This window comes from Phyllostomus hastatus, unplaced genomic scaffold (genome assembly GCF_019186645.2).
Source record: "Phyllostomus hastatus isolate PE091 unplaced genomic scaffold, TTU_PhHast_1.1 phas_scaffold_755, whole genome shotgun sequence".
In the NCBI taxonomy this organism is placed as follows: domain Eukaryota; kingdom Metazoa; phylum Chordata; class Mammalia; order Chiroptera; family Phyllostomidae; genus Phyllostomus; species Phyllostomus hastatus.
In genome coordinates, this window is record NW_025334039.1 from 12,297,968 (window position 1) to 12,317,828 (window position 19,861).

At 45.4% G+C, this 19,861-nt stretch overlaps 1 protein-coding gene across 5 annotated transcripts in view; it reads right to left on the bottom strand.

Annotated features, from left to right (window-relative positions):
* ANO2 (anoctamin 2) overlaps window positions 1-19,861 on the bottom strand; it is a 311,269-nt gene that overhangs the window by 203,747 nt on the left and 87,661 nt on the right. For all 5 annotated transcript variants that reach the window (XM_045826458.1, XM_045826456.1, XM_045826457.1 and 2 more), the window contains 3 exons: window positions 8,031-8,182; window positions 5,300-5,354; window positions 2,791-2,842 (listed from right to left, as the gene is read on the bottom strand). In XM_045826458.1, the coding sequence (XP_045682414.1) occupies window positions 2,791-2,842; window positions 5,300-5,354; window positions 8,031-8,182 (259 nt within the window). The remainder of the gene's footprint in view (window positions 1-2,790; window positions 2,843-5,299; window positions 5,355-8,030; window positions 8,183-19,861) is intronic.

The window sequence follows — 19,861 nt, forward strand, 5'->3', positions numbered from 1 at the left end:
AGCAAGATAAAACAGATAATCAGCAAGAAAGAGATTGAGTTTGATGAGAGTTCCAGAAAAAGGGGCATTAAAAGAGAACCTATGGGACAGTGATGTTTGCTGTGTTCCCTTTGCACTCTGAATGTGTCTCTATTATTGTACCTACCAGATTATCTCATAATTATCAGTTTATATGTTTGTCTGCATGGCTAAACCAAGAGCCCCTCAAGTGTAGAAATTAGGTCAAATTCATCTTGGCATCTCTCAGTTTCTATAACATCATTTGACACATAGCAGGTGCTCAAGAAATATTTTCTGAATGTCAAAAAAGAAATACATTTTTGAAACTATTCAACAACAGCAAAATCCTTAAGATGTTTGACTTTGAGGCATCACAAAAAAAATCAGATCCTCAAAAGAAAAAAAAATTCAGTGTGAAAGCAGAGAGTTTCTAATTACCCTTCTACACTCTAGAAACTCTCTCAAAATGAACTTAGTTCTTAGGGATTTTCCAGTTTACAAACAAACTAACAGCTTCCTATTTAATCTTTACAAAAACTCTTCAAAGTAGGTATTATTATCCCCACTTTACATAAAAGGAAACTGAGTTGCAGAGAAGTTAATTCATTTGTCCATGGACACACAAAGTCAGTAACTCAACAGTTAGTGCTGTGAGACTAGCTGGGTAGTCATGTTTAATAAATTTATTGAACCAAATCAACTGAGCAGAATGTGCAAGGCAGACAGCTAGCTGTATTGGAGCATAAGGATGATTCAAACACATCTCAAGGAATATCTTGTGAGTCAAAGCCATGGAAACAGATAATCAGCAAGAAAGAGATTGAGTTTGATGAGAGTTCCAGAAAAAGGGGCATTAAAAGAGAACCTATGGGACAGTGATGTTTGCTCTGGGGATGGGCAAGAATGAGTTAGAGGAAGGACATTCCTGCAAAGGGAACAGCATGAGCAAAAATGGAGAGGCTAGTAGTCACAGTGACAGGAAGAGAAGCAGTGGAGAGAGAGGGTCCAGGAGAGAGAGGGAACGAGACAGAAATAGAATATTAGATGTGTTGATTTTAAGATGCTGGTGAACATCTCAGTGTAGGTATCAGTCCAATAGTTGGAAATGCTGGGCTGAAATTGGTGGAAGGAACAAAAAATAAAAATACATGGTTGTGAGTCATCTTTACAGAGAGAGAGAGAGAGTAAGGAGGCCAAAGAAACATGCAGACAACATCTAAAATGTGGGAGAAGGGAGAGGAACCAAAGAAAGTATGGTCCAGAGGTAGAAACAGAACACCAGCAGGTCAGTAGATCAGCAGCCCCTTCCTGGCTATCAACTCTCAGAAGATGAAAGTTCAGTAAAGAAGGCTTGGAAGGATGTAGAAAGTTAAGGAAGATGAAGACTAAGAAAAAGGCAATGAAATGGGAGAAGCATGAAGTCACCTATGACAGCTGAGGGAGTAGCTCTGGTCAAACTGGGGAGGCTGTGAAAGGATAAAAGGCAGATTAATAGAACTGAGGAGTGATCCGGTCAAGAAATGAGGGTAAATTCAAAAACTTTGATGGAGGCCATGAGAAAGTACAAAATACATTCTAAGATCTCTTGACTCTTCTGGTTGTCCTCATAACCAAGGACAAATGGCTGCTCAAAGTGAGGGCTCCCATGCGTTCCATGGAATTGAACTAGACTAATCAATTACCTCACTCACTCACGTCCTTGACTTATAAGCACCATGCTCCAGGCGAATAACATTACATAGAAGATTTGATTTTTAATGCTTGGAGTCTTATTTGTAATTTAGTAGCAAGATGAACACATCAAAGCAAACATAGTCATACATAATCGCCCCCTTGAGGGGTTCTGCACAATTCTAAAAATGCTATCACTCTGCAAAACCTGCTTTGATTCCCTTCTTTGGGACTGTTCCCTGGGTGCTGAGGCAGCCTAAGAGCCCCCACGATAACCTCTCCAATAACAGCTATCATTGCTATCATCACTTTTTTTATTCCTCAATTTCATTGCCTACCTTGTGCACTAGACTTGCCTCTAAATAACTTTGGACTCTTTTCAACTTGAAGCTGCCTCAAAAACCACAAATTTGTTACCACAGAGTTTATTACAAAGCAAGTGCTCTCAAAGGTTTCAAAAGACATTCTGGGTGATGGTAGCACCTTTGGGAAGAGAGTTCAACCTGCAAAGTGATTCCTGTGGAAAGGACATGTGCTTGCGTATGTGAGCTCATGTTTTCACCCCTGCTATTATGTGTGTCTCTATGCAATCTGCCAGCATCTCTACCACCTGCCATACGCTTGAAGTTCCCAAATGCTGAGGTTCCTACTTCAGAGACCAATACCCTCACTTAAAAAAAAAATAAAAATAAACATAAACCTAAAGGCAAACAGATTCAGCCAGATTTGGTGACAAGAACGCCAAACTTAAAAGAGGCATGTTGAGACTAATGTGTGGTCCTACGCAAGTCACTCACCCTCTCTGAGGGTCAGTTTCTTCATACATGAACGGAGGGGGCTATAGTAAAAGGCCTTAAGATGCTTTTCTTCTGGAATGAAGGTCTGGGAGAAGTTACAGCAGTCTGGGGAGCAGCCCCAGCCCCACCAAGAAATGGGGCACCCCCTGCTCCTGGCGGGCAAGGGAGGGTTCCATAGCCTAAGTGAAAGCAGCCTCCTCCCCTGTGTGGGGCATTTGTTTGTTTTGTTCTTTGCTGCCCACCAACTGAGCTGTTGAAAGGACAGCTATGGCCCCCTTAGCACTCCAGCACTATGCCCACGGGTGGCGGAAGGGGTCCTTACCCATCGTGTTGTTGGCTCGAGAACAGGCTGTGCGCTTCAGGATTTCATGCACCTAAAACAGATGAGAGCAGGGCTGTGAGGACCTTGACCACATGCTTCACCACATGTAGGGGGCAGGCAGGGAACCAGGTGACTGGACCCATTTACAGGGAGGGGGGAGCCCAGCATGTTCCAAACTCATGGACTGCTTGTCAAACCCACTCAAACTTGAGTGCTTTGAGGAAACAATCAACCCCCTCATACACACTGTCCTCCCTTTGCCCCACCCTGAAAAAATTAAGAAAGGAAAGGCTATAAATTGCAGTTACAGCAGGCAAGAAAAACACACCAAGGAGTGTTTTTCACTCAGACCCCCACAGCGCCCCCTGGGGGGATTGGGAGGAAGAGCCTGGGTCACACAGGATGGGGTGTCTGCCTCCCCTGGTGGAACCTCAGGAAGACCTGGAGGAGGATGTCCTCTCCACCAGCCCTGATTAGTGCCACCCTGGGGAAAGCACAGGAAAAGCAGGCAGACAATCCGATCCTAGCCCTGGTTCTTAGCAGAGGGGTCCTGAGCAGCTCTGTGAGGGCTCATTGCTGCTTCTGTAATGGAGCTATGCCACAGAGCTGCTTTCGGGAACCATGAAAGCACCTTGTAAACTGGAAAAGTGCCACCTACATGTTGGCCATTGGTACTATTCTTCTCCTGAGTCCTCATCTTGCCCCACCCCCAACCAGAGCGTGTCAGACACTTCCTCAAGACTCCACGTCGCCGGGCACATCCTGGGCCTCCAGCAGGCAGCTGCTCAATGACCTCCGCATGTGGTAATGGACCAACAATCCCCAACTATACAGCTCGTAGGTGACTGCCCTCACGTGGGAGGGAGGGATGCTGAGAGTACCCCTGGCAGAGAAAACAGGGGCACAGGTGGGCCAGCATAAACCTGCTGGCCGACCACTCTCCTCCCGTGGGTCCCAAGCCTGTGCCAGGCTATGAAGAGACGCTCAGCAGGAAAGCCGGCTCTGGGGCAAAGAGCTGGGCTGCTCAGGTGCCCACAAAGAAGGGGCAAAGGGAAGACATTTATAGATGTGGGCGAGGTCCCCAGGGCAGAATAGACCCAGGACAAAACTCAAGGCTCCTCCTTCTTCTCACAGTGTGGGGTGGACTGGCAAAAGGGCAAGAAGCAAAGGAAGAAGCCTCTAGAAGAGATGAATGGGAGATGTGTTACTCCATCAGCATTCACACTCCCATATTCTAGCCACAGACCTAGAGGGAGTGGTAAATAAATAACTTCTAGCAGAAGGGGCCCAGGAATGTTTCATTCACTTATAATACAGTACAGTAATTCAACAGCAATAATAATTATGAACAGCATTTATATGGCACTTTATTATTTCACAAGCACTCTGCAATTATGGGGGTAATCTCCACAACACCCTGTGATCCCTCACAGACAGGAGACTCAAGCCACAGGGAGATTTAAGTGGCTTATAATAGCATCAACCCAAAAAAGAGAGACAGAAGTTTATATTTTTTCCATAAAAAGATTTAAAAAATCATATGCCCATTTTAAACCTTTCTAAAACACTAGGCTAAGGGACCTCATATCTTCTTGCCCATGCTGCAAACAATGGGCCTTGTTTCCAGTACGCCTTGGAAATGTTCGGTCCTTTTCTCTGCTCACTTGGCCCTTTATATCCTTCCCATCCCCCTATTGACTTAGAAGTTCTGCTAAGTATCTAACCCTCATTCCTCCTTCTGTTGAAACTTAAGTTCTTTCTTAGGGATCAATGGAAACACATTGCCAAGTTTCCCCTGTGGCATGAGTGAGTGTCCAGCATTCCTTAGGACCTCTTTTTCTCCTCTGAATGTTCTCTAGGTGGGTAGAGAATACACTGATCACCCTAGCTGATTGGGACCACAGGGACGCAAGGTATATTACAGATTTGCCCTAGCGTCCATCATTCTGCAAAATTCAAAATCTTGACTTCAAGTTTTTTCAGGCAAAAAGATTTTTGGCTTTCTACTGAGTAAGTTGATCATTTTACTCTTAGACAAACTGGCTATCTCTAGCATTCCCTGTGACAGAAATGCACAGGACTCCCTTGGGAAAGAAAGAAAGAAACCCAGTGGCCCAGCAATGAGTCCTCATTCGGACACTAATGATCTGTATGAATAATTTTTCAACTCATTGCTACTCAGAGCCTCAGTTTCCTGGTGAGCTGAAAGTCCCCACCAGCTTGGAGAGCCTCTGTTTCTTTGATTCCAAGAGGGTGTAAGTGGGGAACTCTCATGAGAAGACACCCCTCTCAACCCTGAGTGAGGGCAGTTGTTTGCTATTTCTTTTACTGCTGGGATTAGAAAGCTCCTGGACATTTATTTTTGTTGCTAGGCAACTCCAAACAAAGGATGATGGAAGGTAACAGGGCAGGCAAGGGGATGTTCTGATGAACTGGGTACTTGGTCTTTCCCCACCCCTTCCCGGGCCCACCACACCTCATTGGGCCCCTGGTTAACCTGTTTACTCACAATGCGGCTACGTGTGGCATTATCAAAGAAGGTGTCCTTATCCTGGATGTTGTACCTGGAGACACCAAGAAAGCAGAAAGTCAACTCATTTTAGTGCCCTTGTCCTGAGGTCTCTTGTCACCCAGACCCAGAGAAAACTTTCAGAAAACAGCATAGCAAGATGTAAGACACGCCACTCACACACACTCACAATGTTTACCCTCCTTCTGACCCAGTAAATCTGAAATCTTATCATAGAACTGTATCACAGGGAAAATAAATTCATTGGAAGAAACAAGTTCCATAAATAACTATTGAAACTTTATACATAGAAAATTTTTAGACTATAATAGAAAAATATTATACTATGATAAGTTTTAAAAATAAAAGAATGTCAAGAAGATTACTGTGTGTGGACAAACTATTAACAACTACAAAAGAATGTAATTTCAGGGTGTTGGGATTATAACTTTGTTTTCTAAGTTTCATTTAATGTTGTCATAATGTCATATCAGTTAGATATCAGACTCATGATTATGCAAGGCCTATACCTGTCCTAAACTTCAAATATTACCTTTCACTAAAAAATAACACACCTGTGCTTAGGACACTGTGCTAGAGGATACGCAGATGTGTGAGATGTGCTCCCAGCCCCCCGGGAGCCCAGTCACTGAGATAGGTATGTTTCCAAGTAGCTGATACAAAGTAGAACGTGATAATGTGTAGACCGTTGCTATGAAAACTCTGAGGATGAACACCATATTTTGGTTGGAAAGTTCAAAGAGTTCATCAAGAAGACTTGCAGGAATCACAGAAGCTGAAGGGATGGAGCTGTGTGGGAGTGGCCGTTCAATGTCGTGGCTGACGTGAAGGAAGGCCCAGGGAAGGGGAGGCGTGGAAGAAACACAGAGTGCAAAAAGAACAGCAGGCCAGGAGGTCAACATGCCAGTTCCGGTTCAGCCACTTAAGGCTGTGTATCCTTGGACAGACTCTGGACCTTGGTATCATCTGTATAATAACCGGGTAGTTACATCTGGATGGCCACCTCACCAGGGGTTGCAATATTGTGATTTATAAAATACGTATTTTGGTCTTCACTGTTTCTGGCTCATGCCTCTCAAAACCTTAGACATTTCTGAGCAATCAGAGCAATGGATGAATCTTTTGTTATAAAATTTGGTCTCTTGTCCCCAGTTCTTGAAATCACTTCACAGCCATAAAGGTGAAATGGGTATTTGTTACTCATAAGAAGCCCCTCCCCACCACCACTGGGTGTGTCAATGAGGTGACTTTTGGAAAGCACCTCAGGATGGAGGCTGGTTGCCCGGGGAACCAACTGTGAATAGAGGGTTGGAGCTTTTGGTCCCACCCCCTGATTTCTGCAGAGGAGAGAGTGGCTGGAGGTTGAAGCCATCATTAATGGCCAACCATTTGATCAAACATGCTTATAGACTGAAGCCTGCATGAAAACCCAGAAGGAGGGGTCTCAGAGAGCTTCCAGGTTGGGGAGCCAGAATACTCCCATGTGCTGCTTGTCAGGCTCCAACTCCACAAGGGCAGAAGGTCCTTTGTTTGGGATCTCACGCTCTGCATCTCTTCATCTGACTGTTGATTTGTATCCTTTAACACGTTTTGTAATAAACTGGCAATCTAGTGAATAAACTGGTTTCCTAAGTTTTGGAAGTTGCTCCATCAAATTAATCAAACCCAAGGTCATGGGAACCTCCGATTTACAGTTAATTGGAAGTACAGGTAACAACCTGGACTTGCAATTGGCATCTAAAGGGGGGGGAGTCTTATAGGATTGAGTCCTCAGCCTGGGATATTTGATGCTATACCCAGGTAGACAGTGTCATATTGGGCCGACACCCAGCTGGTGTTGGAGAATTTATTGGTCGTGTGGGAAAACCCACAAATACATTGGAATTGGTGACCATAATTGATATCAGAACCATAGGGAGGGGATTCAATGATATGCAAAAAGAACAGCCTATATATGTATACAGAATCATTAACTAACATGGCAAAGATGGGTAGGAGATGCTATCCAATGACAGCAGAAACACAGCTCCCTGAATGCTGTCCTCAAAAGAGACAGATCCTTATATCTTCTCTGCCTTTCCATGCCCCTTCCTTTGTCCCTCTTACTTAATTCACTCAACATTCCCGATAGTCTTTTATTTTCTCATTTGCTCCTAAAACAGAATGAATGCTTGGCTGCTGCACCTGCCACTTCCCAAACATGATTCCCCCGCCCAAAGGTTTTCCAAACGACCATCCCTGTGAAGAGCTCTTATTCTCTCATCCAGGGTGGGATGTGGGGAGGGGGTCTCCCCAGAGTCAATAAGTACACGAGTAGGCAGCTGAGAATACAGAAATCCAGAATCTTTATTCACCTTCTCTCTGGTTTATCACAGTATGTTAAAATCCTATTAGATTGGGAACTGGACAGAATGAAAACCCACAGAAGGTAAACAGGTATATGAGTTGCAAGGTTTACTGTTTGCTCCCTAGTTCTCCAACCATCATGCAAAAAACCTGAAATGGCAGATTTCCCATAAGCCACTGGACAATTATTCAGGAGGTACTTGTGGTAATCTCATGTAGGGCAGGAGACACAGGAAATACTTCATCACGAAAGCATGCTTCCTCTCTTCTTTCCCAGGCACAGGGCACCTACTTATGACTGAGCAGCGTCTGATTTTCTTTTCCATCCCTCCTCACATCCCTACCCCATAGTTCTAATACTCACAGGTACATTTTCTCCCTGGAGAATGGGTAGGAGAGGTTTTTCATCCTGTTGTTACTATGCTCTGGAACTCTGGGCTTCAGGGGCGAGCTCAGCTTCTGCAGAATCTCATTGAACTTCTTCGCAATGCAGCCTTCTGATTTGATCTCATACATCTATAAAAGGCAAAGCCACGAGTTTGAAAGGAGGTCACATCCAACACTCAGGGGAGAGTGACTTACCAACCAAAGCTGCATGGGGCCCAGATCCCGTGGATGGAACCTCTCTGGGGAGAGGAGGAGACTGGGAGAAACAAGAAGCAGGGTCCTTCCCTTTCCCAACTGCTTTCACAATGACTTGGGCTCTGGACTCCCTCTATTTGTGCGAACGGAGGTGACCAGTGTAAAGAAATGAGCAAGGAATCCAAACTTTCTATATGACTTTGTAAGAGAAACAGAAGACCCACTATGTGACAGTCACTGTCCTAAAGCATGTTATGCAAATTAGCTCCCATGCGCACAGCAACCCAGCTAGATAGACAATATTAGTCTCATATTATAATGAGAAAATTAAGGCTCAGAAAGGTGAGATGAGTCAGCAAAGATCACACAGACAGTTACTGGTTGACACTTTGGATTTAATTTGTGTCAACCTAACCCAAAGTCTGCACTCCACAACTACACCACGCCCCTCTGTGATCATGTAGCATCACCTTCTTGGTGAGTTCCTTTTAGGAAGTGCCTGATAAATAAGTGTGCTTTCATAGTACAAAGCACCTAATGAGTATCTGCCTTGAGTAAGGCACAGAGTTAGTATCAAGATAATCCCTGGTATTCATAATTCATATAGCTTTCTGTCATGGACAGAAGACTTTTGCATTTGTTACAGCTTTCGGTCGTTCTAACTTTCAGATGCAGTCACTGAGACACAGAGGTACTCACAGCAAAGCTGTGATAGACTGATAGCCACAAATTCTCTTTATCCAAATTCCCCTTTCACAGGTGACATCTCTATTCCACCCCCTTACATCTGGGTAGGCTCTATGGCTGGCTTGACCAGTCCAGCAGAAGTGACACTCTGCTGCTCTCCTCCTTTAGGAAGAGGCGCAGCTCTGTCTTGGTCTGCCTTGGTCTCTTGAAGCCCTGAGTCACCTGTAGGAAGTCTGCAGAGAGGCCTCGGAAAGGAAAAGGGAGAGGCTGAGCCAGCGTCCCGGCTGCCCTCGTGCCCAGCCCAAGTCAAATACCACCAAGTGACCTCAGTTGACACCACATGGAGCAGAAGAATCACCCAACCCAGTTCTGCTCAAGTTGCTGACCAAAAACTTACAGAATAAAATAACCACGTTTTAAGTTACTTAGTCTGGGCTAATTTGTCATGCTGCAATAGATAATTGGAACAAGAGCCAACATCCAGATCTTCGGACTTGAAAGCGGATTTTCTTCTCCATCATGATATCCTCAAGTTGCTTAAATCTACACCGGCAGTAAAACATGAATGGAATACTTATCAGCTAGAGATAAAAGCCACAGAAGACATACAACACGCTTTGAGGGTTCAAAAGAAGGAGACAGCACATCCAGTTGAGGAATCAGAAAAATGTTTTGTAGAGAAGGAGTAGCATTTCGGTTGGAAATTTTAACAGGAAGATAACTTCTTTTGTTATCAGTTTGTTCTATAATATAATAATGATAAGTTGGGGGGAGGGAAAGAGCCACCCCCATTTAACAACTGAAACATAACCATAGTTTATTTCTTCTAATAAATTTTTCTATGTGTTTTGATTTACTTTCAGTTATAAAATTAACACAGTTCCAGTAAACAGACAAACCCAAGCCATGTAAGTATATTAACTAAATGTCAAGTTTTCTTTCTCTTTCAACCCAATCCTCTCCAGAAAGAAGAAATACAATAAGCATATTTTATCCTGACTCTTTCAGAAATACATGCATAGCTAAATCCCTTTCTGAACTGTGATTATATTTCACATCTTGTTCTATAACTTGCTTTTTTCACTTAGCAAAAGTTCACAGATATATGCTTTTCCAACAAGTATTACACACTGCACATGAATCCTAATTTGTTTAGAGTCATTTCCCTAGGGCATTTATCTTATTTACTATGTATATGTTATCTTACTTGATCATATTTTTATTAACATGACCTTACAAATACTTGCAATGAATAAGGCTTGAACAGATATAGGCAAAGACATCCCAGGTAAACAAAAAAGTAGAAAAGTTCAAGTTGGGCTGCAGAAGGGTTAAATGGCCTGGTTTGTTTGGAGCACGAGGTTCTGATGGGGACGTAGTGACAGTTGTGGCAGAAAGGCAAACTGAGACCTGTGCACAGAGACCCTGCTGCACAGGGCACTGGGAAGTCAGCACAGAGTTCAAACAATGACAGACCCAGGGTGGGGCTGTGTAAGAAGCAGCAGCAGCCAGCTTTCTGAAACAAGGAGACTGTTTATTTCCAGGAGTGCATACCACTTAGGAAGCAGCTCCTTTGTGCCTGGCTCTTGATACACATTAGCATGAATCTGAAAGACATACTGCAAAGCCAAGAGGAGTTAAGTGTCTCAGTCAACATCACACAGATAGTACAAGCCAGATAATAACTGCTGGGGCATTTGAACCCCCAGGCAAAGCCTGGTTTTTTAACAGCTTTATTCTCCCACTTCATTTGCTAAAACATATGAATTATCGTGGCGAAACAAGGGTGTGCAATTTATAATATTGCCTCCGCTAAACCTCTCTTTCACACACATTGGTCACTGCAATGCAAAGAGCCCACCTTCCAGGCACCTTTGGGCCTCCAGGGATGGGGTCAAAAAGATGTTATCTTAGTGCATGAGTCATTGGTCATTTAGGGCAGGTTCTGACCAAGCACAAGCCCTGCACTGAGACTGCAATGATGTGTTAATATACCCATAATCATGTGTTTTTAATGGCATATGCATGGAAATTAAGGTTTCAGAGCAGAAGGGAAGCTGATGAACTCCGTCTGCCAGATGCCTTGGAATGACAGACTCAGACTGGCCAAGGGTTTTTCTTCTTTGTCTTCATCTCTCCATATCCACCGCTGGTTTCCTAATCTAAAGAACCTTCAACTACAGCAAGAACTGGCCTTCTCGTATCTTCTCTTGCTGAGGGGTGCCAGAACTAACAAATAAAAATACAAGAGGGCCAGTTAAATTTGAATTTCATATAATCAAAAAATAATTTTTTAGTGTAAGTATATCCTATGCAATATTTGGGACATACTTATACTTAAAAATTATACTTAGAGCCCTGGCTAGGTGGCTCAATTGCTTAGAGCATCGTCTTGTACACCCAAAGGTTGTGGGATTGATCCATGGCCAATAGCCAATGTTGAATCATTCTCTCTCTCTCTCTCTCTCTCTCTCTCTCTCTTTCTCTCTCTCTCTCTCTCTCTCTCTCTCTCTCTCTCTCTCTCTCTCTCCCCACCTCTTTCTGTTCCTCTCTGTCTAAAATCAATGGACATGTCCTCAGGTGAGGATAAATATATATATATACTTATACAAGAACAACAATAATTTTAAGTATAAATATGTTCAATATTTGGGACATATTTATATGAAAAAACTATTCATTGTTTATCCAAAATTTGAATGTAACTAGGCATCTGTATTCTATCTGACAACCCTACTCTTGTCCACCTCTAATTCATTCCCCATATTGGAGTGAGGCTGATGTTTCTGAAGCAAAAATCTGAGCATGTCTCACCTCTCTGGGAAGGGTCTTCAACAATTTCCCATTGCTCTTACGATAAAAACCAAAGTTCTTAATTCAGCCCTTGGGACTCTGTAGAAGTCTCCACATTGTATTTCATGGGCCCAAATGCCTCTTCATCATAGCCCTTATCAGTCATAATTTTACATTTATTTGAGTGATTATTTGATTAATGTCCAGCTGCCTTACCAAAGCATAATCTCCATGAAGGCAGGATATTGTCCCAACTGTTCCCTGGCTTTGAATGAATGAATGAATGAATGAATGAATGATAAATCTCTGGGGAACCAGCATTGAATGATAGCAGTCACTGCCACTGGAGGAGCCCAGGCTGGGGACAGAATATCCATAAGGTAACAGACCTTGATAACAATAAACCAGGCTGGAGACAAAAAGCCTAAAGCCTCTGTCTGGCTGCAAGGCTTCCCTTCCTGTCCTCATCAACTGCAAGGGCTCTTAGCAGCCCAGCCCTGGCAGAGGCCAAGAATGCCTGTACTCAGTTGGTGTACATTAATAATCCAGTAATTGTCTCAGGGCCTTGTTCTGGAAGAAGGGTAGTTAAGAACCTCTCAGAAGTTCTTGACCTTCATCTTGGTAGCATATCTGGAAGAGCTCCCTAGAGAAATAGGCCACACTGCATGGGCACCTGCCATATGTCTTTAGAGGGACCAGGAATGGGACAGGCACAATCTTTGACTTTTTCTTTTTATTATTATTAGAATTCACTTTATTTTTTATATAAAATTTTGAGGGGGCCACAGCTGGAGCCTGGGTCATCTGCACAGAAACTCTGGTGTGAGTCTTTACAAGATGGTCAGTGGATTCCTGATAGGGAGACTTGGTGAACACGGTCTCTTTCCAGAGGTCAGGGGAGAAGCTGTAGGTCTTAGACGTGGCATCAAAGGCGGCCTTGGTAAAGTTGCCCAGGGTGGCAGTACAGCCCCAGGTGAGGTGTAGCAATCTCCACTGGTGACCATCAGCAACAGCTTCTTGGGCACAGGGACTGAGACAATCCCAGTGCCCCTGGGGGCAGGGATGAGGTACACCAACACAGAGCCACAGCGCCTAGTCACCTTGCAAGGGACAGACAGTGTGGTTTAGAGAGACCAGGAGTGGGGCCAGCTCAAGTTTTGAGTGTTTCTTGATACAGGGTGCTCCAAATCACTGAGAGTAATACTGTCTGCCCTCAGGAAAAAACACAGAAGGAGCAGCACACCAGCATCCCACCACATACCTCAAGGTAACATTTGCTCCCCAGCCATGACTAAAGCCCTGCATAAACATGCCCAGGCTCAAATACCATGGCAGACTCATGTTGGAAAGAGATTTCCCAGACTTCAGGACTTTGGGGAGATGGATTCAGACACACATGCACAATAAAACATGGGTGGATAGCCCTGTGGCACCATACCATGGACACTAAGCTTGGAGGACAATGGACCTGCTTCCTACCTCCATACCTTTGCACCTGCTGCATCTATTCCTAGAACTTCTCCCTCCTTTGCTGCCTGGGTTACTCTTTTTCCTTCACCACTAGGTTCAAGCATCAGCTTTTCCAGGAAACCTTGCTTAGCTGCTCACTCCCTGTCATGCTTCCTTAGTACCCTGTGAAAGAGTACCTGTGTCATAAAGTTTGTCACGTTCTTCTCTTATTCTCAGTCCACCCATCTGTCTCCCCAACAGGATATGGATTTATAGAGAGAGCAAGGACCATAGTCTGTGTGCTAGGAACACAATAACATCTATTGATTGAACAACCTGGGTCCTGGCCCTCGTTGATACAAACTAGCTGTGTGACTTTGGGCAAGTCACTCTCCCTCTTGGGTCTGTCATTTCTAAAGAGAGAACTGGGGAACTCTCACTTTCCACAGTTCCTGCTATGATGGAGAAACAGGGACCAGATTTACCATACCTGAAACAACCAAAACATTCAGACAAAAAATGTGAGATGATGGTTTCTGTGATTTAAATGTTTGTGCCCCCTTCCCCCAAAATTTATATATTGAAATTCCAATCCCCATAGTGATGGTATTAGGAAGTAACATCTTTGGAAGGTAATTAGGTCATGAGAGTGGGGCCCTCACGAATGGGATTAGCGCTGTTATAAAAAAGATCCCACTAGCCCTGGCTGGTGTAGCTCAATGGATTGAGCACAGGTCTGTGAACCAAAGCATTGCCAGTTTGATTCCCAGTCAGGGCACATATCTGGGTTGCAGGCCATGTCCCCAGCAGAGGGTGTGCAAGAGGCAACCACACAGTGATATTTCACCTCCCCTCTTTCTCCCTCCCTTCCCCCTCTCTAAAAATAAATAAAATATTTAAAAATAAAGACATAGAATTATAAAAATAAATAAATAAATAAATAAATACCCCACAGAACTCCCTAGCCCCTTCTACCACATGAAGACACAGCAAGAAGGCACCAGGTATGAACTGGGCAGAGAGCCCTCACCTGACCATGATGGCACCCTGGTCTCAGACTTCCTGCTTCCAGAATTGTGAGAAAAAAAATATCTGTTGTTTATAAGCTACCAAGTTTATGGTATAGTCTTATAGCAGCCTGAACAGACTAGGACAACAGTTTTCCTCCTACCAGACAGCAGGAGTTCCTGGGAGATGGAAACAAACAAGGTGAGTCTGTGATCGCTCCAGCTCACTGCCTTGAGAGAGGTTCTGGGCCACGATGCAGGAAAGGGAAATGGGTGGAGGCCCCCAAACTCCCTGAGCTGCAGAGATAAACTATAAGTCTGGGGAAACCAAAGCAACTATAGTTCATAGGACAGCGTGCCTGAGAGAAAGAACTTCACAAAGAACCCAAGAGATTTGCAGAGGGTCCCCCTGAGAATTTGGCAGCATGGGCCTAAGAAAACTGCCCACGACTGAAAGGATTGGGAATAGCACCTATTCCCACCAGCGAGAATGGAAATTCTCATTATTGCCAAGGCAGTGGGTAGAGGACTCATTCAGCAGTGGGGGGAATTAGCCTGAGACTGAGCGCTGCTGCAGACCAACCTAACAAACCATAACAGAGAGGACTGGACTCAAAGGCTCTTAAAGCATTGTCCATGTCTAACACTCTACAGCTTGAACCATTTCATGAAAAAGACACCTTCATTCACAGCACGAACATTTCTCATCACTGCCTACATGCCTGGCGCTGAGCTTGGTGGCTGAGTGTACCAAGTGCAGGAGAAGTACAAAGACGACGACGCTGCCTTCCATAGACAGAACACTTTGCAATGTATCCAGCCCTTCCACGGGCACCATTTCATCGGGGCCCACAAAAACGCTGCAAGGTGTGCCTGTCAAGTAGCATTAGCACTGCTATTTCACAGATGGGAACACTGAGACTTGGAGGGGCGAGGTAATTACCAGAGTTCATGGTGAAACCAGGCCTGGAACCCACGTTTCCTGACTCCCCATCCAGACCTTTTCCTTAAACCTTTGAAACTTAGAAGGGCTCTCCATGGTCCCCTGAGAAGGAAGCAGACCAGAGCTCCCTTTCGGCCCCCACCAAACCCAGCAGCCTGCGCTCTCCTCTCGTGTTCAGCAGGATCCAGGAAAGGCCCCCGATCCTCTTTATTATTATTAATACAATCAGCAGCGGCATCGTTATTACTGTTATTCTTGGACATCAGAGAATTATGAACATCCTCAGAAATGGCAAGACACATGTTAGCCAGCTGTTCCCCATTATGCCCTCCCTGGGTACACGATACGCCTTTCATGTGCTTAAAATCATAAATAATTTTTAAAGTATGTTGCTCTTATTTTTTATTCCAGGGCTCAAATGTGGTTCTCATAAAAGCTCACTTTGGCCTCATTGTCACAGTCTAAGAGGTTTACTGAGATTCCTTCTCTTCTTACTTCTTTTTTCCCCTTGTCTCGCTCTGTCTCTCCCCTCCAGAGGGGCACAGCAGTGTGGTCTGAGGACTGATTTGGTTTTTTTTCCTACATTGGAATCATGTCCCTGTCTGGGATGCAAGGAACCAAGCCTACAGGGACATATACATGTTACTGTCCTCATTTTACAGAAAAAGAAACTGAGGCACAGAAAGTTTTACTAACATGCCCGATGACCGCGAAGATCAAGAAAGAGGTGTAACAACATGGCATATAAGCAATATAATCTTGATTACCCATGAGTCACCTAGCTCTGGTGACCTAAGAGGGTCTCTGTCTCCGTTTGGTAGGAAAAGTCAGCAGGAAGAACACAGGCAGGCTGAAAGACACAGAGAGTGAGCCCAGCGGTGCACAGGTGTGCTGCTGACACCCCACAGCCCAATAGGCATTAATTCGGATTATCTGTCTCTTTGAATTTATTTGTGCTTTCCTCTGCTCCTCCAATCACTGGATGCCTGAGGGTCAATCTCCCTCATTTTGAGAAGCTGAAGATTATCATCACACCCACCTACTCACCTTTAATATCAAAAGGCTCATATGCACAGAGAAGTCACTAGTGTAGCAGGTGGCCCCACGAGCCACTGGCTGGACAGGGTTGGAAGTCTGTGGACTAAAGAAGTTATAAAGAAGAGAAGCTAAAGACACAGCAGAATTCATCCACTGTCGTCCCCACTTCGGCCTGAGAGGGCAAAGGGAGGGACTCACGCACACTTGCAAGCACAGGACCAGACCTGTTAGCTCCACGCACAAGCACACTGACCCTTGAGAGTGAGTGTAAAGCTATTCACCAATTAAAGGCAAACAGCACCAAGTGCTGCTAAGATCAGCTGCGTTCTAGAGCCTGAAGGCAGACTGCACACACCAAGAACAGGGGCTGATCAGTGTCTTCATCCCTACCTGTGCCCACAGGTCAGTTTCCTGTCTGCAGCACTGCAGAATGTAGACACTAAGGTAGTTACAAAATACACACTCTGTGATGTCTAACTCTGCACTCATTTATGGTTTTTAATTTTGTTTCCGTAAGTCTTCTACACAGGAATGAATGTTTGTTGGCTTTAAAACATGGGATAAAATCCAAACTATTTACATGGCTGACTGGGCCCCTACAAGCTGTGCCTCCTGCCTCCCCCCAGCCCCAGCCGCCTCTGCCTGTGGTGTCTCTGCCGCACGCACACCGACCTCCTCTCTGCTCCTGCCCAGGCCAGGGCTTCCCTACCTGGGGCTGCAGGGCAGGGCCTTCTCTCCTCTGGACAACTCTCGCCCCCCAGCCCTCCGGCCTCAGCTCAGACGGTGCCTTTCTTCACCCTGCCCCTGCTGCCACCTAAACCAGTTCCCTCCGGTTGGCTCTTTGTCCACTCCGTTCTTTTTCTTCAGTGGGTGCGTCCCAGCTCATAACCAGCTAACCTCTGACTGCTGAATCCTCAACACGCCGAAGCCACATGAAGCCAGGGCCTGCTGCTGTCACCACTGAGTCACCAGCCCTCAAGCAGAGCATCTCACACGCAGTGGTACGCAATAAATGGTCATGGATGGATGGATGATGGATGGACGGGCGGACAGGTGGATGGAAAATGTGAACTTCCAAAGGGCCATGAACCCTTATACACAACCAAGCCCCATTCTAGCTACAATTAGACTCTTCCAACATGTGTTTTGCTAACTAAAGGGACTACTGAGGACCCAGATCAGGTGTGGCTACTATGGAGCAAGTGCCACTCTGCTGCCACTTCCCACGCTTGCAGCATTCCTCCCCAAAGCCCTTGGATGGAGCCTCGGGACCCATGTCAGCATCACTCTCCAGCAAGCCACCTCCGATGGATTAGGACTGCTGTGGGTGACCCATTCTCTCACTCGTTAACAAATGCTGATTCAGTGTTTGCTCTGTGCTAGGCCTTGTTCTAGGTGCTGCCAAAGCAGTCCAACAAAATGCCTGCCCTCCTGGGGCTGCCAGTGTAGTGGGAATACAGACAACAAAGACACAAACATGTGACTCAGTACTCGGTAGCTGAGCAAAGCACAAGAGAAAGGGATGGAGAGTGGTGGGGGAGCCTGCCTCACACAGCGGGGCTGGGAGGCCTGTCTGAGGACGGGACGTTTGAGCTGAGGCTCTGGGGAAGTGAGGGGTACCTGGAGAAGGTCTCCAGGAAAGAGGAAGGACAAGCAAAAAGGCCCTGAGATGGAAACATGCTTGGCATTTTGCAGGAACAGAGAGGAGGTTGGTGTGGCTGGAGCAAAGCGAGCAAGTTGGGGAGTGGTGGGAAATCAGTTTCTATACCAGAGGTGGCAGATACAGACTCTGGCACAGACACAGTCATCTCTGGCCCCTCGCTGACTCATAGCCCTTTAATGCCCGTGGCAGAAATCACGTAACACCTTCGGGATGGACCTCACCCCAGCCGTGGGACAGATCTTGTAACCGGTCCCACCTGGCCTTTGTGCTCAGCTCCCCTTCTCCGTGCTCTCACCCACCAGGGGCGGGGAAACACTTACCGAGCTCTCTGGGCAGGCGTGGTCAAGGTCACTGGTTTTAACATGTGCCGATTTCTATGGTATAAACGTAGAAGCCCCCACTTTTATCTATAGATGATATGTCCCAAGTCCCCCAATGCATGTCTGAAACCACACAGAGTACCAAGCCCTAGGTATACTCTGTTTTTCTTATACATACCTATGATAAAGTTTAATTTGTAGGTTAGGCATGGTAAGAGATTAACAACAATAACTAATAATAAAACAGAACAATTATAACAATATAATGTAATAAAAGTTACATGAGTGTGTGTGTGTGTGTGTGTCTCTCTCTCTCTCTCTCTCACACACACACACAAACACACACACACACACCCTGAGAAGACCAAGTCATCGATGGGCAGGGAGTGTATACAGTGTGGAAACGCAGGACAAAGGGATGAGCTGTGCGCCGGATGGGATGGAGCAGGACAGCGTGAGATTTTATCACATGACCCAGAACCGTGTGCAATTTAAAACTTATGAACTGTCTATTTCTGGAACTTTTCATTTAATGTTTTTGGGCTGTAGTTGACCATGGATAACCGAAACCACGGAGAGCAGAACTGTGGGTAGGCAGCACTGCTGCATGCCCACCACGCAAAGTGGAATCAATCTCAAGGTATCAATGGTGTGAGAGCCAGCTTCCAACATTCCTGAAGATGTAACAATCCTATCTTGAGAGCCATTATGAGCCAGCACATCTGCTTACCCAGTTCTTACTGGGTAAGAAGAGCTCTGCCCATGAGCCCCTAATGCCAGAAGCTGACTGACCCTGGCTGCTCCTCTGCCTCTCCCCTCCTGCCAGCCCTTTCCCATACACCCACGGGGCAGCCATGGCCCAGCTGGGCAACCATGGGAAGCGACCACATGTCCCCATTACTCAGGACACTCTGGGTTTACCACTGTGTCCTGGCGCAGTTAACAATCTTTCTTTACTCCCAAAAGCCGCCCTCCTTGGGTGATGAATTCAATGGTCAGCCTATCCACTGCCCTTTGCTCTCAGCCCCACCAGCACTGGGTCCAGTATCTGGGTCCCAGCGAGCCCCAGCCTGGCCTGTGCTACCCCAGTGTAAGTAGACATAAGTAAGGCTTAAAAAAAAAAAAACCACCACTCCTATTTCAATATTTTTTTAACCATGGGTCTAAAAGCAACCTAATAAAAAAATCAAATTCAGTTCCCATTACATTTTCAGCTTCACTGTTAACGAAAGGGCCACCACATTCTCGCATCTCCAGCTCCACCGTGGCCTCCCCAGGCCTGTGTGCACGTCCTGAACACGGCCGCCTGCCAACTCGGGCTCTGTGCTCAGACCACAGCACTGAGGTGGCACCAATTATTTTTCCTGATTTTTGACGATGAGGAGAATTACAGAAAACAAAAAGAAAAAAAAAAGAATAAAAATTCAAAGTATTCTGCACTCTTTCCAGCCGATTTAAATAGCAATCAAAGAGTATGCACCAAAAAGCCCATAATATATCAAATATAAACCCAAATCCTCTCAGCTGTGCCTCTATTAAAAACAAATGTTTGGGAACAGGCAATGACAACAGGGGGAAGGCCCCACCTACAGCCAACCTTATGGAAACAGCAAGAATCCTGGTTCATTTAAAAATTATTGATGATAACAACAAAAGGAATCTGCCCTGCAAGCCGTTCTGAAGGCTGAGTACACAGTGACCCTCTGCCCAAGA